The sequence below is a fragment of the Trachurus japonicus genome, chromosome 9 (assembly GCF_045865225.1).
Source record: "Trachurus japonicus isolate A0001 chromosome 9, Traja_1.0".
In the NCBI taxonomy this organism is placed as follows: Eukaryota; Metazoa; Chordata; class Actinopteri; order Carangiformes; family Carangidae; genus Trachurus; species Trachurus japonicus.
Window position 1 is genome coordinate 31,503,683 of NC_140915.1, and position 27,109 is coordinate 31,530,791.

General features: G+C 44.5%; 1 protein-coding gene across 2 annotated transcripts in view; it reads right to left on the reverse strand.

The window, feature by feature from the left end:
- Positions 1-27,109, reverse strand: part of mamdc2a (MAM domain containing 2a) — a 68,647-nt gene that overhangs the window by 22,076 nt on the left and 19,462 nt on the right. For both annotated transcript variants that reach the window (XR_015036609.1, XM_085787392.1), the window contains exons 2-7: positions 20,581-20,831; positions 16,676-16,760; positions 16,465-16,602; positions 13,165-13,421; positions 10,993-11,086; positions 831-977 (exon numbers count right to left, since the gene is read on the reverse strand). Coding sequence is in view for 1 of the 2 variants with exons in the window: in XM_085787392.1 (XP_085643518.1) it covers positions 831-977; positions 10,993-11,086; positions 13,165-13,421; positions 16,465-16,602; positions 16,676-16,760; positions 20,581-20,831 (972 nt within the window). In the remaining variant the exon portion in view is untranslated. The remainder of the gene's footprint in view (positions 1-830; positions 978-10,992; positions 11,087-13,164; positions 13,422-16,464; positions 16,603-16,675; positions 16,761-20,580; positions 20,832-27,109) is intronic.

The following is a 27,109-nucleotide window of genomic DNA, read 5'->3' on the forward strand; positions in this document are numbered from 1 at the left end:
CATGAAAATTGGTACACAGGTCCAGGGTCACGACCTCAACGTCTCCATATGCTCATAGGCGATCTCACTCATGTCGCCCCCTAGTGGAAACAGGAAGTGGCATATTTTACATCAACATTGTCCGATTTCCACGAAACTTCACATGTGTGATGAGGGACTGACCCTGAACACACCTGCACACATCCCATTACTGCCCCCTACTGGATGAACCATTAACTGCTCATAACTCCGTCATACTTTGTCCGATTCACTCCAAACTTCACATGTGTGATGAGGGGCCGCCCCTGAACGCACCAGACCACAACTGCTTAGCGCCACCTGGTGGATGAACAAAACATTGCAGCCCCGACATGCCTCAGGCCCCGCGGCTGCATGTGTGAGCGAGGGCCCGTCATCGCCGCTTGCGGCTTTAATTTTTTTAATTTTTTTTATTTAACCTTTATTTAACCAGGCGAAATCAATTAAGAACATGTATTATTATTCATTATTCACATATTTCTCTTATTTTCTCTCTCTCTCGTGTCTGCCCCTTCTTCTTTCATCTCAAGTAATCTGCCTGGTAAAATAAAGGTAAATAAATAAATAAACCCAAAGTTACCCCAATAACCTTAAGTCCTGCTTCAGCACAGGCCTCAGGGTAGAACTCATTAAATTCCAGCTGTGGACAAGATGGTCAAACATCTGGTGTGTACTCTGTTGCATCAGTCTCACTGTGTTTGCAAATATTGGAAACATGGAGAATAAAGTGTTTCATGTGGACCAGGACAATGCTGTTGTTCATGTGCAGAGACACAGACGGTGTGTGTGTGACTGCTGGAGCAGTGACTCACCTGCTCCTGTGGTGTGGTCTCCCATCCTGTAGGCATTGGGCTTGACTGAAGCTCTGCTCCACGTCTTCGTCTCCGCTCTCTCCTCGTTGTACAGACACAGGCCGTTCTCAAAGTCACAGTTGGCTATGGAGGGGTCAAAGGTCGGCTCTGAAACGCACACCACAGCAGGTCCAACGTTGTTAACAGAGCTCAGTGAGGAAACAGTGAGCGCTGTGAATCAGGAGGTGAGGGTAAATTGTTCAAAGTAATCTGATCAGATTTTGGAAAATGGGTCGTTCAAAACTGAAAACGGATTGTGAGATCAGATTTGATCACGTAATTCAGTCTTGGTTTTAATCTGGATCAAACCCCCCCCCAAAACTTTTTAGTAGAATCAGGATAACTTTGATCCAAAAAAATCAGAATTATTCTGATCCCAGCAGTTTGATGGATTCAGGTTGGATTTCAGGAGCAAAATGTGATTTAAATTAAATTCAAACTGATCAAATGAACAACATTTATAATGTAGTATATATACATTGATTGATTTATATTTTGCACAGATTTTTTAAACCATTACAGTGATAAAGTAAATAAAGTTAGCTTTTGAATGAAATTTGAAGTTTGAATTTGAAACACATGGAAAAATATTCACAGTGTATTTGACTAATGTACTGTATATTTGCTTTATTGTTGATTTAAACAGCCAGACGTTGACAGTGGAGGAACAAAAAACAGCACAGAAAACATACAACCCAAAAATACACTTTGAGTGACCCCATGCTGCTGTTCATACCTGTTTTTGTACATACAGTACCTAGCAGCCTTCAGTGTGATACACAGTTCCATTTACTGTAGAGCACTCATTATCCAGATTTGGTCATCTTGAAAAGTTTGTATCTGGATCAGACTGATCCAACCCAACTTTGCTCTAAGCAACTGGAATAAATAGAAGATAGAGTATGTGATCCTGGATGACCAAACAAGGGATTTCAAAATCTAAATAATTTGCAGATTACACCTTTTGAACAACTGGGCCCAGGTGGATTACAGAGCATGGGACTAGAAATAAATATACATATACAGATGCAACACATAACAAGAGCGATGAACAGGCTATTGGAAATACTTTTTTTCTCTATTAGCAAGAGTCTGATCTGTTTAATGTCTAAGTGTTTCTGTGTTTGACACATCAAGGCCTAATTCCAGCCCGGGCCCTCCCCTCCCACTCAGCAGAGAGTGTAACTGGAGTCACACGACTGCTGTTGAGCGTCTCTTCATTTAAGAAGGTATAAATACATCAGCAAGTGTTTGGGACACCCTCAGCTTTCTCTGAGGGAGACAGGAAATTCATTATTCCCCAACATATTTCCAAAAAGACACTGTAATTAAATCAATATTTAGCACTAATGGAGAAGTGTGTGTGTGGGCAGTGACATGGACCAGTGGGTTTGTGAGAGGTAAACTATTAATTGAGTTAATAAAATCTCACTCCCATGTTTCTTTGGCTGCATTTCTTTATTAATGAGTTTTTATTTGCCATGTTGATCTGATTATATCTTTGTTTTCAGTAATTATCAAGACAAAGAGAAATGATGTACATGTTCAGTCAAATAGCCTACTTATGGCAGCGGCCATCCACCGTATTGATTAGCCGCTGAGAGGCTGAGACAGGGGGATCTGTCCGACACGCATCCAAAGAAATGCATCACTCCATAGCTGCTTGATGTTGCTTTATTCACGCACACACACACATACAGGAGATGTTGACTTACTTCATGATGTTCAGAGATGTAAACTGGACTTTGAATTGCGGTCAACAGAAAATGACGCCACCCTACTCACCCCCTCTCCGCAAGCACACACTAACCACACGCAGGTGCAGGTGACATTAATTACCGCTACTCCGGCTCCCCAGTGATGCACGCAGACACACCTCCACGCAGACACACCCCCACACAGACACACACCTCCACATACATGCTCGCTCCCACATTCCGGCCCCTAATTATTAGAACATAATAATTACATAATCATTAATGCAAAACAAACATACAAATAACACACATAATCAAAAACAAAGGTCCAACTGTCAATGTCCCTTCGCTCCATGGTCTGTCAGCTCCCTCAAGCCAGACATTACCAGAGCATAGTCAGTTGAGAGCGATTTAGTCACCACCTCTCAAAAGTCACACCCAACGTCAGTCATGTCAAAAGTCCACAACGATAATATCCATCAGGATTCCACGGCCTCTTGTAGAAGACAGATCTTCGTGACAGGCCTGTCCAAGCAGCTTGTCTTGGTCTTGATCCTCACTTGTCGTACCAGTCCTTTCTTGTCTGGAACTGCTTCTATAACTCTCCCCATGATCCACGAATTGCGAGGTGCAGAGTCATCCACGATCAGTACGATGTCCCCAGGTTTGAAGTTACGCTTGACTCTGGTCCACTTTTGCCTTTCCTGGAGCTGTGGCAAGTACTCCTTCGTCCACCTTTTCCAGAACAGGTCCGACATGTATTGCACCTGTTTCCATCTGCGGACAGCATACAAATCCTCCTTCTGAAAAAGACCAGGCGGCAATGATGGCTGAGTTTTGAGGAGCAAAAGATGGTTAGGAGTTAGAGCTTCTAAGTCCTCCGGATCTGTGGAAGACTTTGTTATTGGTCTGCTATTAAGAATAGCTTCCACTTCACAGAGTACTGTCTGAAGACCTTCCTCATCAAGGTTTTGCACTCTTAAAGTGGAGTTGAGAACCTTCCTTATAGAGCGAATTAATCTCTCCCAAACACCTCCATGGTGAGAACCAGTTGGAGGATTAAAGGTCCACTTGATGCCTCTTTGCAGGAGTTCCTCATGGATCTGAGAATGATTCCATTTGTCCATAGACCTTCTCACTTCTCGATCACCGCCGACAAAGTTGGTACCATTGTCTGAGCAAAGTTCTTTGACTTGTCCTCGTCTCGATATGAATCGACGTAAGGCATTGATGAAGGAGTCAGTATCCAATGACGCTGCCACTTCAATATGCACAGCTCGTAAGGCTAAACATGTGAATATGACACCGTACCTTTTCACTTGACTTCTCCCACGTCTTACATCCAATGGTCCAAAACAATCTACTCCCACTGAAGTAAATGGTGGATCATCTGGAGAAACTCTGTTGCGTGGCAAATCTGCCATCTGCTGGCTGCCTGCAGCTCCTTGTACCCGTCGACACACAACACATTTTGCCAAGATCTTCCTTATAGCCACACTAGCGCCTGTAATCCAGTACTTCTAACGTAGATTTGACATCATGTGTGCTCTACCACTGTGGCCGACTTCCATATGCACATGTCTTAGAATAATGTCGGATATATGTAGGTCCTTAGCCAGAATGACCGGATGTTTCGACTCCTCCGGCATCGCCGCCCTACTAAGGCGTCCCCCAACTCTTAAGACACCGTCATCCAACACAGGATTGAGTTTGAATATTTGGCTTGTCCTTTTCACACCCTGTCCCCTTTGCAGGCTCGAAAACTCCTCTGGGAATCTCCTCCTTTGACAACATCTGATTATCTCCAGCTAAGCTTGCCTTAACTCCTCCACAGAGAGAGAAACTTGGAATGAACTCTTAACAATTTGCCGCTCTTTTCTCAGAACGCTCTTCCCTTTTTTCTCATCTGCACTTGAGTGAACCAATGATGCCTTGATCTCCTTTTTTCTCTTACAAAGATTTAAGAGTAGGTTCTTAAACCTTAAAATCCAGCCCATCACTCTTTTCAGACGACTCCACGATGAAGTATTATTGATCACTTGAATCACTGAGTCATTTTCCTCCTTGGCACAAATGGTGTGAACCAAGATGCTTGTTTTGACCTCAGGATCATCTTGTTCTGGGAACTCTCTCCCGACATCTGGATTAACAGGCCACTGATCCTCTGACAGCACCAGAAACTGTGGACCAGATATCCATTTTACATCCTTAAGGAATGATTCTACTCCAAGTCCCCTGGAAGCAAGATCTGCTGGGTTGCTCAAAGTGTTCACATATCTCCACTGTGTGGCATCAGATGTTTTGAGGATTTCTGTGACCCTATTAGCCACGAATGTTCGAAATCTGGAGGTTTCATTCCTAATATACTTCAGCACAGAGGTGCTATCAGTCCAAAAAACAGAGTTGAGAAGTGGCATCTGCAATTCTTTCCTCAACAATCTGTCCATGCGTGCTGCCACCACTGTTGCTGTTAGCTCCAGTCTAGGGATGGTAACCAGCTTTAAAGGAGCCACCCTGGCCTTTCCCATCACAAAAGCGCTGCACAGGTCTGCCTTGGCGTTTCGCAACAGCAAGTAGGTGACTGTCCCGTACCCGACCTCGCTTGCATCAGAAAAATGGTGCAACTGAGCAGAGGTCACAGTACCAAAATCCGCCGGCTTGAAACATCTTTTGACTTCAAAATCCTCCAGTAGGTGGAGCTCCTCCATCCATTTTTTCCACTCCATAGCCACAGGTTCAGGTATCCTGTCGTCCCACCCAAGACCTGTTCTGCACAACTCCTGCAAAACTAGCTTGGCCTTCAACACCACCGGTACCAGCACTCCAAGCGGGTCATAGATTGAACTGACCATGGACAGGATTCCTCTGCGTGTCAAAGGTTGATCTTGAAGTGTTATTCTGAACCTGAATACATCAGATTGAACACACCATTGCACGCCCAATGCTCTCTCAACAGGGAGTGTGTCATAGTCAAGATCGAACTCTTTCACTTCCTTGGCTCTCTCCTCTTCAGGTATTGCAGCCAGCACATTTCGACTGTTGCTTACCCATTTCTTTAGCTGAAAACCCCCTCTGGCACAAATGGCTCGGAGATCATGATAGAGAGTGATGGCCTTAGACTCTGATGCCACTGAAGCAAGACAGTCATCCACATAAAAGCTGTTCATAATGATGTCCACTGCTTGCTGACTGAATGAGTCTCTGTTGTCCTCCGCACACCTTCTTAGAGCAAAGTTTGCGCAGCTCGGAGATGAAGTTGCTCCAAAAAGATGTACAAGCATCCTATACTCCTCAATGTTGCGAATGCGAAGTCCCCATCGGGCCACCAGAGAAACCTTAGCAGGTTAGCATCCTCAGCTGGCACACGCACCTGATGAAACATGGCTTCGATGTCCGCCATCAAAACAACAGGCTCTTTCCTGAACCTGGCTATGACTCCAACAAGAGAGCTGGTGAAGTCAGGTCCTTGCAGCAGTTGAGAATTCAGTGATGTACCTTGAAATGACGCAGCACAGTCAAACACAATCCTAATCTTCTTCTTCTTCGGATGATAAACACCGTGGTGTGGAATATACCACACGTTGCCAGTGTTACACGTCAGATCCTTTGTGGGCACCTTCTCAGCATAACCGGAGGAAATGATATCATGCATGAAGGCTGTATAATCTGCATGAAACAAGTTGTTTCTCTGGAACCTCCTTTTCAGACTGAGGGCACGTTGTTCTACAAGCTTGCGATTATCAGGCATGCTGACCTCCCTTCTCTTTAGAGGTAAGGAAATGCTATAATGACCACCCACCAGCTTGATGCTGTTCCCGACCATTTCCATGAACTGATGATCTTCCTTTGACGAACCCAGCTGTTCCTCTTGACTGCACTCTGGAAAATCCATTTGAAATTGTTGTTTCCACAACTGATCCAATCTCACAACTGAAACACGGTTTACGGTGAGTTGTGGTTGTTCACAGTCAAGTCCGCCATCACAAAGTGGTCCGTTCACGGTCCATCCCAGCATTGTTTGAATAGCATATGGTCCTCCGTCTTGACTTGGAATTAGTTTCATTGGTTCCAGGGCCTTAGGCACATTCAAGCCAATCAGAAGATCCACATCAGAATCAATCTCAGGTAAGCGCACCTCTTCCAAGTATGACCATCTGTATAAATCTTGCTGCTGTGGGATGTTACTTCTGCTCACAGGCATTTTCTTTTGGACAAAAACATCTGGCAGCTCACAGTAGAGGTCACCATCCAGGCCGGCTACTTGCAAATCTGATACAATGCTACTGCTCACGACCTTTTCTTGGCTCATAGTACGCAGCAAAATCCTAGTTCCTCTTCCAAAAATGTCCAGCTTTTTCATCAGACTTGTTGTACAGAATGACGCTGAACTCCCTTGGTCTAAAAAGGCATAAGTCTCCACAATTTTCTGCCCCTTTTTAGACTTGACCTTGACTGGAACGATGGATAGCTTGCAATCCTGAATCCTGAATTTTTACCTGACGTTCAATGAAGTACACAATGTCCGAGAAGGTAGCTCGACGATGAAATCTTTCCTTAATATCACAAGCGACTGTCCTCCATCCGTCCCTCAGCTTGTATGGCAACTTTTTTAATATTGTTTTCATGTTAGTGGCCATATTAAACTCAGACAAGCATTGAATTTTGTCCATGGCATTGCAGCATCCTCTTAAAAAGAGAGCATATGCATGAAGCACCTTGACGTCCTCTGATTTAATAACTGGCCACAAGAGGGCTTTGTCCAAATAAGCTGAAGCAATCCTTTGCTCGTCTCCAAAATGCTCTTCCAACAAAGCTTTTGCCTTATCATAGCCTCTGTTTGCAGCCATTTGTTGACAGCTTCTTACCAGCTCTCTTGGTTGACCCCTGGTGTACTGTTCCAAGAAATGCAGGCGATCTATCTCGTCACCAGTCTTGTCCTCAATATTGCGCTCAAAAGCTCTCATAAAAGCATGATATAACAGAGGGTCTCCATCAAATACTTGCATCTCTCTATTGGGCAAGGATGAGAGGTTCTGTTGATGTACCAGCATAGCAGTTATTTCATTTTGCTTTGCCATTATAGATACAATATTGTTGTTGTCTCCAGTGACAGATGTGGGAACACGTGTACCTCCAAACTGAGATGTTATAGCAACAGGTTGTGTATGTTGAGCCATATCCAGCTTTATTGGTCTTTGACGTGCTTGGGTAACATTTTTTCCTTCCTTTGGCCTAGCACTCAGTCATTCTCCAGTCGTCCTTGGGCGCGAGGCACAAATGAATCAGCATCAACATTCAGAGCGGCGTGGGTCAGTCTCTCCTTTGCATTAAAATAAGATTCCATACCATTGGATTTATTGGATTGGCTACTTCGCACGTCACTTCTTGAGGCTCTCAGGACATTCACCTTAGCCATTGATGCTGCTATCTCCACTTCAAGCTCGAATTGTTCTTTCCTTTTTCTTATTTCCTCTTCCTGTTTCTCCAGATCATGTTTGCCTTTGAGTAATCTTTGTCGCGCAAGAAGAGCAGCCATATCAGCTTCTGCTTTAACACGAGCAGAAGTGGTAGAGGTGCTTGAAATCCTAGATTTTGAACTGAGCCTTCTGCTGCTAATATTTGAGATGCTATCCTCAGGCTTAATTTCATCATCATTTGCTGTTCCAGGTAAAACATCCTGCTCCTGTTTGGAGAAAATGTGAGTGAGATGTGGTTCATCTGTGTTGTTAGGCTGTTCCTCCTCATGGTGCTTGAAGTGTTTGTTTATTGACACCAGCCTGTCATTTTCAGAGAGCCATGTCTTTACGTCCTCAATAAACCCTTGATTGTAGTTATTGATGCTTGTGAACCATACATTTTGTTTCTGTTGCTCTTCTTCGGATATTAAAAACATCAGTGACCCATGCAGGGTAATTGCATCCTCCACCAATTGCATCAAAATGTCCAACTGAGCTTGCACCTGTGTAACATTATCATCATTTTTCATTAAGTCTTTCAGAGCAAGAATGACACCTTTTATTTTATTCACTCTTGATTGGCGATTTTTCTGAAGCATCTCAACTTTACATGTCAGTCCTTTTTCCGTGAGTGAGACTGTCCTTCTGACGATTTCAGTTTCAACTTCATCTCCAGCCTTTGATCCGCTCATATTGATAACCAGCGATGCGCACACAATGCAACTTCAAAGAGCATTTGCCACAATCCACGTCAATGTCAATCATCCGCACATCTGACTTCGTCAATTTGCATCACAATACAAGCGATCCACTCATTTCCAAACGTCAAGTCCAACTTGAACAACGGCAACAAATGCCACAATCTGCAAGCACTGCATCAACAATACCCGGCGGTAACCGTATTCAAAACTGTGTCGAAGCAAAAAACACAAACTCACAGTATGAACGAACAGCGTTACACATACCGGTCGCTAGTGCTGCGATCTGTCCATTCATCAGCCAAGCTTCATGCTGAGTCCGTATCCGTAGCGGTTGAGTGATCCATTGTTTGCGTCCACGAATCAAAACAAAGCGTAAAAGTTTGTACCGGGACTCCGTGGTCAGGTTTTCTGTTGACAATATGGCAGCGGCCATCCACCGTATTGATTAGCCGCTGAGAGGCTGAGACAGGGGGATCTGTCCGACACGCATCCAAAGAAATGCATCACTCCATAGCTGCTTGATGTTGCTTTATTCGCGCACACACACACATACAGGAGATGTTGACTTACTTCATGATGTTCAGAGATGTAAACTGGACTTTGAATTGCGGTCAACAGAAAATGACGCCACCCTACTCACCCCCTCTCCGCAAGCACACACTAACACACGCAGGTGCAGGTGACATTAATTACCGCTACTCCGGCTCCCCAGTGATGCACGCAGACACACCTCCACGCAGACACACCCCCACACAGACACACACCTCCACATACATGCTCGCTCCCACACTACTGAATATGTTTGAGGTCATTATCCTTACTTATCCTTTGGAAACACACACAGGAAATCACACTTGCATGTTTATGGCCTTTCATCCAACCTGAACTCAAAGCAATGCTGCAGACCCAGTGTTGGAGGCTCTCTAACCCACTCCCACTTAAAGGTCCAGTGTGTAAAATGGGTTCAGATGTTGGTTTATTTATGCACGCGAAACTCGTGGAACACACTCTCTGGTTGGCTGGATTTTCCGTTTGGGCTGCCGTACAAACATGGTGGCGCAAGATGGCGACACTCTCCCTTGCTATTTGTATATATAAAAGAATAATTACTGTATAAGGCTACAAAAACCAAACAAATTTTATTTTATAGCGATTATACACTTATATATTCATGGGTAGTATATTCAGATTTTGCCAATAGACCTTGCCAATAATTACACACTGGACCTTTAAGTGTTTGAATGTGTACAGAGGGAATGTCACAATGTAACAGAAGGATTTGAATGAAATCCACTGCAGGACGCACACACTCCATTTGGTCCCTTCGTGTTTTTTACATCAGCTCCACCCACAGGTAAAAGTCATACTTAAATTGGAGAACATCAGCTGTACAGTCAGGGGGTCTACTAGAAAGTTTTACAATATCTACAGTAGCAGCCTTTCTGGTTTATTGAAGATGTGGAGGCAATGTAAAACTCTGCTGCTGCCCTCTGTCTGCCTTCTTTTCATTTTTGTGTTATTTATCTTTTCAATCTTTTTTTATGGATGTCTGGCAATGTGAACTCAACTGACAATGTGTATCTTATACTGTTTATATGTCTGGAATTTGAGGTGGGATTGGGGAAGAGGGGGTGGGCAGCTTCCTGTTTCATTTTGCTGGACTTGTGTTAAATTGTGAAAACAAAATAAAAAATACCTTGATAAAAAAATTTTTTTTAAAAGTAGAGTTACCCATAAAAAAAAGTCAACAGGGGTCAGTACACTGCAGCTTCAGATAAACTAAAGCATTTAAATAAACACTACACATCACCTCCACCTGACCAGATGAGTGTTCTCACCAGGCCTGTCCAACATCCACCAGTGCTTTAATTTCTGTTGTCTTAAATGTATTCTTTACTCTGTTTGTCCTTCCTGTGTGTTTTCCCTTCTATGTTTGAGTATATGAAAATAAACCTAATGTTCTATGCCCCTCATTCTTTCCATGCATCCTGACACCAGGCCCTTGGTGAGAGTTAACCACCTACTCTTCCTGTCTGAATTTTTTTTCTCTGTCTTAATTGCCTTCTTCTCCTCAGCCTCCTTTTCATTTCATCTCTGGTTTTCTGACTCTGACTTTTTTCCTTTCCTCCCCTCTCTCTGCCCTCTCCCTCATTCTGTGTCATGTGGAGATCTTCTCCTCATTGTTCAAAGCGTCTCTCACAGGGTTTTTGGGCTCCAACACACTGAAATGAACCCGGACTGAGGTTCAGGTCTGGATGTCTCTTCTCACCCGTGTCTGTGTGGCAGAATTCAGGGGAGAAGGAGATGTCATCTATGGCCACGTATCCCCCTCTGGCGCTGTTGAAGGCCACTTCAAACACCACCTGGTAAAGCAGACACAGACGCAGAGAACATGCTGTGTGAACCAGTGGAGAACATGTGTTAAAGTCTGGGGGCTGATGAATGAGGCAGCTGCTGGGCCCGCAGTGACATCAGAGTAGCGCTGCAGGGTAAAGTCAGGAACATGGGTGAGTCAGCTGCCTGATGGAAAAGCTCTGGTTGAGTGTTGGCTCGACCCGACAGAGGAACTGACCCAGTTAGTGGAGCTACAGGAGCTCTTTTTTCCACAGCGGCAGCAGCGGGCAGTGGGAGGCGTTCTGGCTCCGAGCTCAGGGAGAGGAAGGAGGGGACGCACAGTGGAAACCACAGCAGAGTGTGTGTGTGTGTGTGTGTGTGTGTGTGTGTGTGTGTGTGTGTGTGTGTGTGTGTGTGTGTGTGTGTGTGTGTGTGTGTGTGTGTGTGTGTGTGTGTGTGAATGTGTGTGAGTGAGTGAGTGAGTGAGTGAGTGAGTGAGTGAGTGAGTGAGTGAGTGAGTGAGTGAGTGAGTGAGTGAGTGAGTGAGTGAGTGAGTGAGTGAGTGAGTGTGTCTGTCTGTCTGTCTGCGCAAACACACACACAACAATCAGACTGAGGAGTAACATGTGTTTTTTCTCTCGTCTGAACACATGCGTTTTTTTCTCTGTTGCGTTAGATGAAAAAAAACAAAAAACAGAGAGAAACAAGTTGGACACATCAACATCTACCTGTCTGAAAACACACACTTTCAACACACACATACATACCTGAGGTTCATTCCAAACACCACACCACGCCATACTAAACACACAGAGCAGCAGGTAAAAAGTCTGAGTGAAATGGCTAATTCACAGTGGACTCAGCCCTTCCTGTTCATTAAGTATTTTAGGCATAATGGTATTACAGAGCCAGCGAGTTATTTATGTTTCGTATTTAGTCGCACTTTGTGAAGGGATCTCACAAAAACAGGAGGATTCTGAATGAAGCTCTGTAGCATCTTGGAGACACCTGAGATAACATCCTCAGACTGTGGCTCATGCTGAATCTCCAGGTCGTGTTCACTTCACATCTGACTGACAGAGAGAACTTTGATGTAGGTTTGGTTTTTTAGGTTAGAGCACAGAAAACCTCCACAGACAGACACCTGTCCTCCTCACCTCAGTCAGCATCTTTAGCCTCACCTGAGTTCTTACCTGATGGTGCCATGACCATCCACCACCCTCCTTCTACATATTTAAATCCTTTAGGGTCTTTGATCAGGAAGATTTCATTCTGCATCCCATATTCCAGGGCTTCTGTTATCAGGGCTTTACAAAACCAGACCCTGGATCTGCTGCCCAGACACTCTTCCCCGAAACACTGACTTTGGCATGTTTTTCTGGAATTTGGAACAGTGTTCCCTCTCTTGGGACTACTTGAATACCTACTTATCTATCATGTTGTTTTAATGCTCATGTTTTGTTTTATCCCGTCTGCATTGTGATCTTTTTTTTTTTTTTACTGTATTATCTTATCCTGACTGTATAGTGTAATGTTATCTGTATTTTATTTATTGTATTGTTTTCATTCTATGTAGTGTACTGTTATCTGTATTTTATTTATTGTATTGTTTTCATTCTATGTAGTGTACTGTTATCTGTATTTTATTTATTGTACTGTTTTTATTCCATGCAGTGTACTGTTATCTGTATTTTATTTATTTATTATGAAATGCGGATGAAAATTAGCGGCTCTGTTATAATCCGGCATATTTACAACAGTATTCTTTTTACTATTGATCATCAATATGCACTGTCCATATCTAAATAAAGTATTATTATTATGATTACTATTAGGCTATTATGATTATTATTATTATGATTATTATGAATAAATGTAGAGTTTATTTTGCGTGTGAGCACTGATACACTGGGCATGTTTTACTAAAAGCCTAACTACTGTTGGGACGGGAGTTGGAAACTAGCATTAGCTATAATCTCTGTATGCAGAACATCAGTCACATTGACTTGTTTGTAACGAGTGGAAGTGTTACTATGTTAACCTGCATTGTCCTTATCAAATAAACTAAATTAAATTAAATCAATGATGTGCATGCAGCAGCTCTGACCTCCAGTGGGTGGGGGGCCTTGATGTCCACACTGACCAGGGTCCAGCCAGCAGTAGCATACACCTCCGGCCTCCAGATCTCCTCATAGTGGCCCAGCTGGTCCCTGGTGAAGACTGAGAAGATGTTTCCCCTCTCCTGGTCTCGCTGGAAGTAGAAGGACAGGCAGCCGGCCATTGGCACCGTGGTCATGGGGGAGGTCAGCTTGGCCACTTCCTGGAAGTGCTTGGCGTACACAGAGTCCACGTACATGTAGTGGCCTGGAGCAGAGGGAGATGGACATGATGCAGCTCATGTCAGTGAGACCTGCACACTCCATACCATCCTCCAATACCAAGTACACACACACACAGATGCAATAAATGATGTGTACTCACAAAAACTATATGCCATTTTCTGCACAAATACTGGTTCTCCAGAGTGATGCAAGTTTTGTAGCCTGGCTCTCGCCAGACCCTTGTAGTTCCGCAAAGCTCCACCAGAGGCGCTACGCTCAGCTTCACACAAGGGTCTGGACTCGAGGCCAATGCAAACTTCTTCCCCGGAGCAAAAAATAATGAACCAATCAGGATCGCCGGGCGGGACTTTCTGAGGTGTGACGTAGCGCTGAAGCGACTGTTTGAGTCAAACAACAATCCCCCGCCTTCTGAAATGAATCGCCTATGGAGCAGTCCCAGACCCTTGTGGGAGCTCAGCGTAGCTTTGCGGAACTACAAGGGTCTGGCGAGAGCCAGGCTACAAGTTTTGATGTTTACATAGAAATAATAATTTTACAGTTCATTATCAGAAATAAATGTATTGGGATGTCCCATTTTTGTCTCTCAGTCTCTCTCTCCACTATCCTGTCAATTAGAGGCAAAATATCTTCATATCTTTAGAAAAAATAAATAACAGGTTTTTTTTGTTTCTGTTATTGTTACAAGTTGTTATTTAATCATTCTGTGATTTGTTTCATATGTTTTTGCCTTTTTCTTTCTTCTCTGTGTCTTATAACTTGTGTTTTTTATGTAAAACTGATTATGGGGGTGGCGAACACAGGGAGTGGTTAGTGATAGCACCAACGCCTCAGCCTGGGGCCGTTCTGTGGCGAGTTTGCGAGTCTGCGTGGGTTATCTCCAAGTTCTGCAGCTTCATCCCACAGTCCAAAGACATGCACACTAGATTGATTGGTGACTCTAAATGGCGTTCAGAAGTAAATGAGAAGAAGCTATAGACACAGTCACATCATACCGTCTATGAGGAGATCCTATTCCTATGAAGACTGTCAAAATGTTAGGGTTAACTCTAACCCTAACCCTTTTAAATGCATGTAAGTACCAAACAAATTTGTTTATTGCATCAAGGCTTTTTGACTTTGTCAAGAACCTACATTTAAAGCAGAACAATGCAAGTCGGCCGGAAATAGCTCGCTCCTTCGTTGGTTTCTCTTTTTTTCCCTCTCCGGAGCTCCCCCACAGTTCTGGTAGTCACTGTCGTAAAAAAAAAAAAAAAACTCGCCGCCACCACCTCCGCCCCCTACACGTGCTTGTGTTTACTGCTGTTTGCTAAGCCCTGCTAACACCGAGCTAATGCTAACACGGAGCTAACGGAGCTAATGCTAACACGGAGCTAACGCTAGCACAGAGCTAACGCTAATACTGCCACACACAGGCACAAAGACACAGACATACACACAGATGAATAAATGTTCCAAAACGCGAAGATGTGTGTGTGTGTGTCATGATGTATTACATTATCTTATAAAAGACCCATGGTGTGTGTGTCTGTGTTAGCATTAGCTCCCCGTTAGCCACAAGCTGAACTTCCTCAGTACAAACATTTCATGTTTCCATGGTTTCCTCCGACTTTCCGAACTCAAACCAATCACGATTCATGACATGCATGACGTCATATGCGTTCTTATCTCGTACTGCCGTAAGGCAGTTTCTCGCGATACTTCTATCCATTGACGAGATTTGTGACACCGAGACGGACGACTGATCTTGCAAGTGCGGTTTTCAGCCAGTGGGGGGGGTGAGCGCATTGGCCTAGACACCATTCACCTCATAACAGGTCGCTCAACCATCACAGTGACTCTGAGCCACAATAATTACAGCCCAAATCCTGCATAGTTCTGCTTTAAACAAAATAAAACAAAAAAAAATATTTTTCACAAAATTCGAAAACGCTCTGGTTAAAATTATGACATTTGTGTTGTTAGGGTTGGTTTCGACCCGGTTTTAACAATAGAGAGAGTTAAAACTGAAATCATAAGTGCAAAACCAACCTTTTCATGGATAAGGAAGCCTAACAACGTAACCAAGAGATGAGAAACTAATGGGATGATGAATAACTGTCTTTAGTCTGTTTAACAGCTGATTTAAGACTCGGGTCAAAACCGACGCTAACACAAGAGATGGTAGCAGAAAGCTGACACAAGACGAAGGTTAAGGTAAAAATACTACATAGTTCCTCTTTAATGAAAAGAGAATAGCAGCTAAATAAGGAAACAGACTTCAATCCAAACTCGTTGATTGACTTGATTTGAGTGTGTGTGTGTGTGTTGTCTATCTTTATATGGCCCAGCCTGTGAGATTTGTAAATGATATAAACTGGTGCAGTGTATGTGCATATTGAGAGCAATGGATTCATTTCAAAGCAGCATGATGTCACTGTTTATGTGACATCATTACCTATTGTTAAACTTGTGTCCAGACACTCAGCTTTGAAGACTCCACAAAGAGGGAAGGTCCTGGTAGACAGCCAGTCAGAGCTCACTGCTCCCAATAATAAGCAGCTGGGAGCTGCAGCCTGCTCACCACAGTGGTGACAGACGGAAGCTGTATATTTAGCTGAAGCATTTTGAACACGCAAACCGACAGAGAGGAATGTTAGAGCAGAACTGAGCTGCTGCTGGACTCCATCATTACAGCTGAGGTTTAGAGTCAGAGAGGACACTTCTAGTGTGGTTTCCATACTCCACACAAGATCTGTGGAACTCAGAGTGACCATCAGGTTCTTGGCCTCCTCTCTTCTCCTTGATGTCTCAGTTAGTCCGGGTGCAGAGTCCTGAATGTTCCAGACCTCATGTCAGAACATAAAGATGGAGACCACTGTTCTTCTTGGGAACTTCCAATGCAGCAGATATTGTATGTTCCTGAGCCTTAACACAGTGTAAATTGTAAGCTGTGAGACCTGATATAGACATCATGTCCAGTCCAGCGGAGTCCACCCCAGGTGGATCCAGTCAGGATGTAGAGACATCTCAGAGATGATCAGTTACAGTATGTGTGAGTGTGAGTGTGTGTGTGTGTGTGTGTGTACCTCTCTGGTTACTGCTGCTGTGATCGTCCAGCAGGTTGGACTCTGGTTCTCTGGCCACGCTCCCTCCAACATACCAGTTGACGTTTGGGTTCCAGCTGTTGCTGTAGCCACACAGGTGATGCTCCTCAAAGTTACACTCTGGTCACAGGAACATTATAGTCACTACACTTGCTCACACCGGTCCTCACATTTGAAACAAGCTGACACTGACCTATGCAGTAACCAGGGACAATGTGGATTTCAAAGATGGCCACGCTGTTCCCCATGCCAGGTTCAGGTCGACCTTCCAGCAAAATCTGTGGAAGAAAAGAGTCTGAACACGCTGTGTCTGAAGAGCTTCCAGGATTACATCACGTCGCATTATGTCACACCAAATTAAAATCCCATCAGGTTGTAATTACAGGACTTTACAATGAAGCAGCAATGAATAACCTGAATCCAGCAAATAACATCTTGTCTGTCTAACATGTGTCTTAAATCCACTTCAGTGCCTTTTATTGAGTTTTTCCTGCAAACAGAATTAAATAAACATTGTGACTAAAGTTAATGAAAAAACAACAAGACAGCACAGAGGAAGCTGGTATTATGAGACTAAGCTGTTTTGCATCACTGGTCTGTTTCAGCTACACTTGATCCAGGTTACACTTGTGTTTGATTCATTATTTCCACCAGTGTATTCAGTGAATAGCTTTGTATGTTCTGGACACAGTGGTGGGTGTCCCAGTGCTTAGGACAGACAAACCAGACTTCCTGCTTTGTGGTTGTGAGCTTCCACCAATCAGCCACATTGATGTGACATATGGTCACCACAACATCTGCCTCAGTAACAGCATTGAAGAATGGCCACATGTGTTTATGGCCATTATTCCTTGATGTGTTGAATTCATTAGAGCATGAGATCACCGCAACCTTCAACTAAATCTAATCCATTCATTTTTGTCTCCAAGAATGTTTCTGCCAAATTAGAGGAGGTTCCTTCAGGTGCTTAAAGGACAATTCCGGGCAAATTCAACCTGGGCCTATAGTTTCCTAGTATTTTAGGTCTAAAAGAATGAATCTGAAGATTTTCTTTTGAATGTCTCCTGTTTTGCAGTAGTTGTGTCTGTCCCCACATCGCCACAGCAGCGTCTAATGGGAGCAGACCGATCTTATACTGTTTAGGCTGTTTACATCCCACAAAAGCGCATTTATTTTCCACAGAAAGCGTCAGATGGCTTCAAACATACACCGAGGGGTTTGTTCACCTCAAGAAAGACGACGTGTTTGTAAACACAGCTGTGATACAAAGTCTTGCGATCCATTAAACACTGCTGTGGTGATGCAGGGACAGACAGAGCTACTGCAAAACAGACATTAAAAAGAAAATCTTCAGATTCATTCTTTTAGACCTAAAATACTAGGAAACTATAGGGTTGAATTTGCCTGGAATTGTCCTTTAAGAGATTTCATGTTCATACTGTAAAGCCAAAACAATGATTTGTGAAGTCACCATGACCTTGACCTTTGACCTTTGAGCATCAAAATCAAATTGTTTCCTTGTGTCCAAGTGAATGTTTGTGCTATGTGTAAAGTTCTGTCAAGGCATATTGTGTCTATGAGAATCAGACAGACTAATTGAGGGAGATCCACAAAACAATTTGCAGCATTGAAAGAATAATAAGGAAAAAATCATAGCAACAGAGCAGAGAGAGACAGATGCTAAGTCAGACACAGTCAAAGTGGAGTATCAGTTCTAACTTCTTCCCTTTGACTACTTTGTGTGAATGGCTGAGAGTCTGAGGACTTGTTGTTGTGTGACTGTTCTCATCCTGCAGTCTGAGCTGCAGACTCTGGTAAGTGTAGATAACTGTGTTCTGTCATTAATTTAACTACCAACATGACGTGGCTCTGTTTCCCCTCATAACTCAGCATGCTGTACCATTCACTCCCTCAGGTTCTCATGTTAATTACTGCTCCTCCCACAGAGACTTCAGGAGGTGGCATTCAAAAAGTTACATCAGAGAAACTCACTGTGTGTTTAAGGAGGGTTCACCTTCTGTACATCAGCCAGAAAAAGTGAATTTATATAAAAGTTTACGCACATAAAAAGGTTGAACTAAGAATGCCGGGCTGGAAGAAGACAAGAGGAAAATGTCAGATGCCGAAGAAACCACAAGCCAACCAGGTCAGAGCGGTGTATCCATGGCTGCAGCTACGCATGTACAAGTGTGTATTACACAAGGTGCAGACATAGTGTTACGTCCCTTAATATCCCTATAGTTACATAATGAGAAAACGAAAGCTCAGCAGCTTCTCTGTGTCTCAGTGACACACACTGTAGACTAGAGTGCAGACACATCCACATCAGAAAGTGATACACTTAAAGGGATAGTTCAACATTTTTGCAAATTGGCCCATTGCCATAATCCCTATAGTCATAGCAGTAGGTTTGTTACCTTTAATTGTCGGTGCAAGCTATTTTTAGAACGGCGGAGCAGAGCCATGAGCTGCTCAGAGCTACACTACGGAGGCTAATGGGATTTCTTGGTTTCCCTCATGAAACCCATCAAATACACAATCCAACAACTCCAAAACGCTTTGGTGGACAAGTTGTGACCTGCACATTCACCACGCTATGAGATAATAACGGAACTTTACGAGACTGAGTTGTTTTCAAGGCAAATGCAGAGACTACTTGCCAAAAAACTGCCCCCAACGGGAACATGCATCAGCGGTTTTGCATGAATTTACCTCAAAAACTGTCTCGTAACTATCCATATTATCTCATAGCGTGGTAAATGTGCAGGTCACAACTTGTCCACCAGAGCGTTTTGAAGTTGTTGGATTGTGTATTTGATGAGTTTCATGAGGAAAACTAAGAAATCCCATGAGCCTCCGTAGCGTAGCTCTGAGCAGCTCACGGCTCTGCTCCGCTGTTCTAAAAACAGCTTGTACCGACAATTAAAGGTAACAAACCTACTGCTAAAACTATAGAGATTATGGCAATGGGCCAATTTGCCAAAATGTTGAACTATCCCTTTAAATAAATCAGGTCCTGTTCCAGCTACATCCACATTGACACATGTCCCATGATCATCCACCTACACTGTGCATGCGTGAGCTGGTGTAAACAGATAAGAGATATAGATTGTTTACTGTGCAGTTGTAGCCTGACAAGCCAGACTATATCATTAAAATGTATAGTCTGGCAACGACCGGTAGACCTCGGCTCAATCCAGGGGGCGGGATGAAGACTGTCTTTCAAACTGCCTCTGCACGCAATAGGGTAGCGCTTGAGCGCTACGACTAATCAGAGCAAAGAGCAGGATGCCGTTAGCCTGACAAGCCAATTAAAATGTATGTCGTCATCACGTTAAGCCCGCCCAACGACTCTCTAAACAGATAGAGCGCTGTGATTGGTGAACACAATCGGTGTTCGAGACTCAAAAAGTTCCTATGGCTCGTTTCTAGACCCACCTACAGAGCAAATATATTTGCTGCCGCTAGGGTGCGTCTAGATTTCTAGGCTAGTGCAGTTGATTAACTGCAGAAAATCCACTGAGTGGGAAGCAGCAAAGACAATACTATTGTTAAAATGCACAGTTAAAATGAACAACAGCTGCAGCAGAGACAAGACTAGAGATGTGCTGGTGAGGACTGATAAGGGAGAACTGTTAGTCATGGGTAAACACTCACATTTTCATAAAAGGGGGATGGATTTCAAGTCCTTAACCCAACAAGACCTGCAGCCTACATGGTCATGCTGTGGATCATCTGCCCCCACCCTCTGATACAACCCATATGGCAGCACCAGTAGCAGACGAACGAGACCTTTGCTGTCATGGTTACAACAATAAACATGGTGTTAACCTTATGGAACGGCTATGGTTTGGGTCAGTTTGGGAAACGCTTGTGCTTTGGATTAAAATAAGTACTCCCTTAAGGTTAGAGGATGGTTGTTGCCATGGATACAATAATAAACACAAGGCTATGGTTGCGATAACTGTCATGGGTTAAGACTTCCTGCTTTGCTCGTGTCAACCACCAGGACTGTTCTTACAGTAACAGGGCGGACCTCAGCAGCACCGTAGGACTCAGCCTCCAGAACCTGGTTCTGGTCTCTGCAGACCTCCTCACCTGGTAGGGGATGGTGGAGTTGTGTAGGTCCACACTTGCGATGAGCCAGCTGTCAGAGGCTTTGTTTGCCGTCCAGAGCCGGTAGTCAAAGTTATCACTGTCCGGTCTGAGGTGCAGATGCAGGGATCCCTGTCCGGTGATCTGGTACACCAACCTGACACAGCTCCAGTCCTGCTGGTCCAGGACCGGACTGATGAGAACCGCATGCTCCTGGTCACGCAGGAGGGCTGAGTCCACTGTTATCAGATGTCCTGTGAGTACAATGAGAAGATGTGTCAGTACAGGCAGAGTAATGTACAAGCTGAGAGCGCTGTCAGAATGAAGAAAACAAACAAAAAAAACATGAAAGAGATGCTATAAGATCTGAAAGATGACAAAAGTGCACCAACAGTTCATCAGCTCCTGTGCTGAAGCTGTCAGCTCAGTGGAGCTGTGGTTCAGCGGTAGGTATGAGGCTACAACTTCACTGCCTCTCGTCTGATCTGGCTTTAATTCAACAGTTAACAGAAATAATAGAAACAGTTCTTTATTATCATGGATCTTGAACCTCTTGAAGATTAGGAGATGTTTGTTTATTTCCTTATTTAGTTGGCTATGGCAACTGGTCTGGTGCTAGACTGGTGCCAAGCAACAGATCAACACTTTCCACATAAATACACATATTCTGATAGACAACGATAGCTGCTTCTGTTACACTAATAAACAGGAGGACACCTACACAATGGAGTGACACGTGTGACACATGGAGAAGAGTTTCCATCGTCATTCAGGTCTGAGAGCAGAAGAGGCTCAGGGATGTAAACAGAGTTTATGGAGAAAGGGTGTAAGTGCCCGCAGCTCTACATGAGGCGGGGGAGGGGAGAGGGAGGGGAGGGGAGGGGGGAGCTTTACAGCCGTATCTGTAGTCCCTTATTTGGTCAAATGAAATTGATGGAGGATCTGAGAGCAGCTACAACAGAGGAGCAGGTAGAAGAGGCCAGATACACGTCAACACACAGCAGAGTGCAGAGAGGGGCGAGGCTGCACACACACTCATCGACAGACCCATCGCCGATCAACAGTGTTGGGCACGTTACTTTAAAAAAGTAATTAGTTATAGTTACTGGTTACTTTCCCCAAAAAGAGATTTAGTAAATGTATTACTACATTACAAAAGTAACTAATTACCAGGAAAAGTAACTATTGTAATCATTAAAGCCGCAAGCGGCTATGACGGGCCCTCGCCCCACGCCACTCGGCGTCGCGCTCCCACGCCCCCCCGGTCCCCGTTACCCCCGGGGCGCTCTTCGACACCCCCACATGGACAGGCACATGAAGGGGCGGACCCTCATCACACACGTGAATTTTGGAGCAAATCGGACAATGTATGATGGAGTTATGGCAAGTTAACGGTTCGTCCACCAGGGGGGAGTAACGGGATGTGGGCCGTTGTGTTCAGGGTCATCCCCCGATCACACATGTGAAGTTTCGAGCGAATCGGACAATGTCAATGCAAAATATGTCATTTCCTGTGTCCACAAGGGGGCGACTTGAGCGAGCTTGCATACGAGGAAATGGAGGTGTAGAGGGCGGGTCTCTGATCACGTACATAAATGTTGAAGCAGTTTGGACGAAGTACGTGGGAGATAGAGCAGCTCGTGTATGCATGGCGAGGCATCAGAAATGGCGGCGGCCACAGTGGCCACGCCCTTTGACCTACCGACCTGCAGAGCACAAGCTGTAATCAGCGCGGTCTGTGGATGATCTTTAGTGAATATGAAGCCGATCGGGCGAAACGCCTAGGAGGAGTTCGTTTTCGATGGACCGCAATTCGTGTCGCCGCCACACGGGGGCCATTAGCCGTAGCCTCAAAGCGTTCGTAATGTAGCTTCACCAACTTGTTTCGCATGTATCAGAAGTGGAACGACGTTGATGGGGTGAATTATGTAGGATTAATACATGTTAGCGTAATTCTTGTAGACTTCCTGTTACCACCGGGGGGCGCTATGAGTAAGGTGGGAAGTTAATACGTCAGACTGTTCAGGACGGAGCCATCATCATGTCCACCAAGTTTGAAGTGGCTACGATCAAGTATGTCGGCATGAGAGCCGTTCGAAGTGAAATGGCGCCGAATAGAAAGTCACCAAAATGTGTGGCATCATAGCAGCCACGCCCTTTGACCTATAGACACGCAGAGCACAAGATAAGATCAGCATGGCGTCTACATGGTCCATAGCCAATTTGAAGTCAATCGGATGAAATCTCTAGGAGGAGTTCGTTCAAATAGGAAAAAACTACAAATCAAAATGGCGGACTTCCGGTTGGGTTTAGGGCGTGGCTCCAAGAGGATTTTTTGTGTGTCTCCCCATATTCTATAACCCCACCAAATTTCATGCATGTAAGTGAAACACAGAAGTGGGGCTCGCCGTTTCCAACTTTCTAGGGGGCGCTATTTAGCCATTTTGGCATGTCCATTTTTAACGACTTTATCAGACAAAACCTTTTGCGTGTCTGCATGTGCGTGCCAAAAATCGTCCGTTTTTGAGCATGTTCAGGGGTCCGTATTTCTCGTTGATTATTTTGGATGTCGAATTTCAACAGAGTCCTCCCTGTGACGTTGTCACTGGCTCGGGCCCTAATAAGTAACTACTGTAACCCTAAAATAACCGTAACCTCCCGTTCATTTCACTCTCACTCTCATTTCAACTCACTCAGTATTCCTCCACCCAGGCTGTGCGAAGGAATACTGAGTGAGTTGGTTACAGGGATGCAAACGGGTCAGGACCAAAAAAGAGAGGAATTGTCTGGCGTGGGGGGGGGGGGGGCTCACCATTAACAAATTAGTACATTACAATATCATGGAAAAGTCAATTTCCAGTAGTTCAACCCCAACCAAGTATTGAGTGCATATAGATGGACATAGTTTTCAGAAGGCCAACATTTCTATATTAAAAATGCTTAAAAAATAAAAAAAAAACATCCTTTGCAATATCTCAGTTTTGGAGATACTGAATTTTAGGTCTTTGTTGTGGTAGTGTTTATATGTGCGAAAGCAGACTCCAGAGACTTCGTGTAAACTCCACACAGCTTCCTTTACTCGTGCTTGTAAACAGATATAACACATTCTTCTTCTATGCTCCTAAACCATGTCAACACACCTCAACGGCGCCACCTCTTGACCATATGTGATATTGTACTTAACATCTGTACATCCCCCCCTTTTAGCTTGTAAACCTCTTTTCTTTACTTTAAAGATTGAACTGTTTCAAAATAAAATAATTCCAAAATGATAGTTACTTCTATCTTAATCACCAGGTATTCAAAACTGAGCATGTTCAACTCACATTCAATAACATTAGTACCCAACATAACACACATGTTTTTAGGAACAACAAACTGTTAGGTCTACACATTTTTTTCCCCAAAGACCAGGGAAAACTCTCTGGTCAATTAGAATGTTCACAAATCCAGTCTATCTGGAGGGCGGGAAACTCTTCCCGACCTGGTCACTGTTTCACCTGAATCTGTCTGCCTTGGGACAGTCTCTGTCTCATCAGAGCAGGACAGACTTCTCTCAGGGAGCACTGTCAGGTGAGCCCTGTTTCTTCTTAAGCTCCCTTGGTCTGTTTCCACAGTGTAAGACCTTGGTGTTGAAGCCGGTCCCTGTACAGTAGCTGTGGTCTGCGCTGTTCTAATCCACACTCTCTGTCCTGGAACCAGAACTGGTAAGTCTTTTGTCCTGTGTCTCAGGTTGAATGACTTTCTCTGCTTCACTTTTAGTTCTTTGTCTTTTTCCCTGAAAGCTCTGAGGTTTGGCCAGGCTGGTTTCAACGCTTGTGGAGTGGTAGGAACTGTTGATCTTATCCTCCTCCCCATCAGCAGCTGCGCTGGACTCAGCCCGTGGGCCAGTGGTGTAGCTCTGTAAGCCAAAAGAGCTTTCTGAGGGTCTGGACTTTTGTTGAGCAGCTGTTTAACCGTGCGGACAGCTCTCTCTGCTTCCCCATTGCTCTGGGGATAGCGAGGGCTGCTGGTCGTGTGGTTGAAACCATAGTCCTGGGCAAAAGTGGCAAAGTCTGTGGAAGCAAACTGCGGCCCGTTGTCAGTCACCAAGATTTCAGGCACTCCAAATCTTGCAAAGATTACCTTCAGTCGCTCCACAGTCGTAGATGTTGTCAGGGTCGGGAGGTTTGCTACTTCAATGTATCGGGAGTAGTAGTCCACCACCACGATATAATGTCCATTCTTCCACTGAAAGATATCAGCTGCCACTTTTTGCCATGGTCGTGCTGGTAGGGGCGTGGTCATTAAAGGCTCTGTCTTTGTCTGTGAATATTGGCAACAGATTTCACACCTTTCCACCATCTCTTTAATCTGTCTTGTTATCCCTGGCCACCATAGGGATCCTTGTGCCCTTGCCACACACTTAGTCACGCCCTGATGGCCTTCATGCAACCTTTCCATCATTTCCTGCTGCATGCATCCAGGGATCAGAATCCTCGTTCCTTTAAGAAGCAGGCCCTCTGCCATGTTGATGTCGTTCCTCTCTGCCCAGAATGGCAGAAGATGCTCAGGAACGCTTCTCCTGTGAGATGGCCAGCCTTTTTCTGTCAATGTTTTCAGCTGCCTGCAAACGCTGTCTGTGCTCTGAGCTTCCTTGATGCGAGCTAGTTTACTGTCAGTGGCAGGGAGATGGTGTAGAATGTGATCAATGTGTGCACAGCATTCTTTCTGCAAGCTGCTATTGGCCTCTCTGTCCTCCATTCCCAGGGGGGCTCTTGAGAGAGTGTCAGCAGTGACAAGTTGTTTTCCCGGGACATGTATGATTTTGTAGTTGAACCTCAACAGTCTTAGCCTAAACCTAAGTATTCTTGGAGGTAGATCATCCAAAGACCGAGAACCAAGCAGCGAGATTAAAGGTTTGTGATCGGTTCTCACTGTGAATTCCAAGCCTAGCAGATATGAGCTGAGTCGCTCACAGGCCCATGTTGCCGCTAGTGCTTCTTTTTCTATTTGCGCGTACTGGACCTCTGTGGGCGTCAGGCTCCGTGATATGTACACAACAGGTCTCCACCTACCATCAGTCTGCCTCTGCAGGAGGACCGCCCCAAGTCCGTATGAAGATGCATCTGCCGATACCATTGTTTCTTTCTTAGGACTGTATTGTGCAAGGACTGGAGGGGAACTCAGCTCTTTTTTAATTTTTTCAAAGGCTGTTTTCTGTTGTGCGTCCCATGTCCATGTGCTGTCACTTTTTAACAGGTCACGTAGGGGTTTTGTGAGAGCTGGTAGGCTGGGTGAGAACTTGCCAACATAATTCACCATTCCCATGAACCGGCGGACCTCCTCCACATTGCGAGGTTCTGGCATGTTTTTAATGGCGCTGATTTTGTCTGGATCAGCCTCGATTCCTGATGCGCTTATGTTGTGTCCAAGGAATTTCACTTTTTCCACTGAAAATTCACATTTTTCATTGAGGGTGAGGCCCGCTTTTTCACACCTTTTCAGTACTTCCTGCAGTCTTTCATCATGCTCTTTTTTGTCTTGTCCATAGACTAAGATGTCATCCGCATGGCACAGAGCGCCCTTTGCCCCTGCGATTATTTGTGAGATTCTCAGCTGAAAATGCTCAGGCGCAGAAGAAATGCCGAAGGGGAGTCTCTGAAAGCAATATCTTCCGAAGGGGGTAATAAAAGTTGTTAAAGGCTGTGATTCTTCGTGTAGAGGAACTTGCCAGAAACCAGATGTTGCATCTAATTTCGAAAAGACTCTTGCCCCCTCCAGCTGCGCCAGTGTCTCATCAACTGCAGGCAGTATGTGTCTTTCCCTGCACACACTGTCGTTAAGTCGGGTAAGGTCCACACAAATGCGGGGTTTCTTATTTGGCTTGGGGACCACCACCATCCCCGCACACCATTCAGTTGGCTCCTCAATTTTTCTTATGACTCCCATTGCTTCCATCCTGTCTAACTCTTCTTTAACTTGTTCTTTCATAGGTAATGGAACTCTGCGCGGAGCCGAGAGAGCATAAGGAACTGCTCCGTCCTTCAGTTTTATCTCGTAGCTTCCTTGTAGCTTTCCCAGCCCTGAAAACACTTTTGGGAACATAGCTCTGTATTGATGGCTCGCTTCTTGTTTCTCCTCCTGTACTGAAGCTACCTGTTGAACCAGGTTCAGCTTTATTAAAGCAGGAAGTCCCATTAGTGGCATCACCAGGTTTGTCACCACATATACATCCTGCCTTGTTTCTCTTTTTTCAGTTTTAATGTGTGCTTTCATGATGCCCAAAACCTTCAATGGACAGTTATCTGGACCTTTAATCTTTTTAGGTGGTGTCCTCAGCCTGCCATCACGTGCTCTCGAGTACATGGAAGATGGAATAGCTGTAACTGAGGCTCCTGAGTCCAGTTTAAATGTTACCTTCTTTCCGTTGAGGCTGATTTCTTTTAACCACTCCTCTTCAATTCCTTCTGTGTTAACTGTCCCCATGAAAGCTATGTCATCTTCTGTGTCGCTGTCCACTATAGCTTCCACTCTTTGAGATGATCTGCAG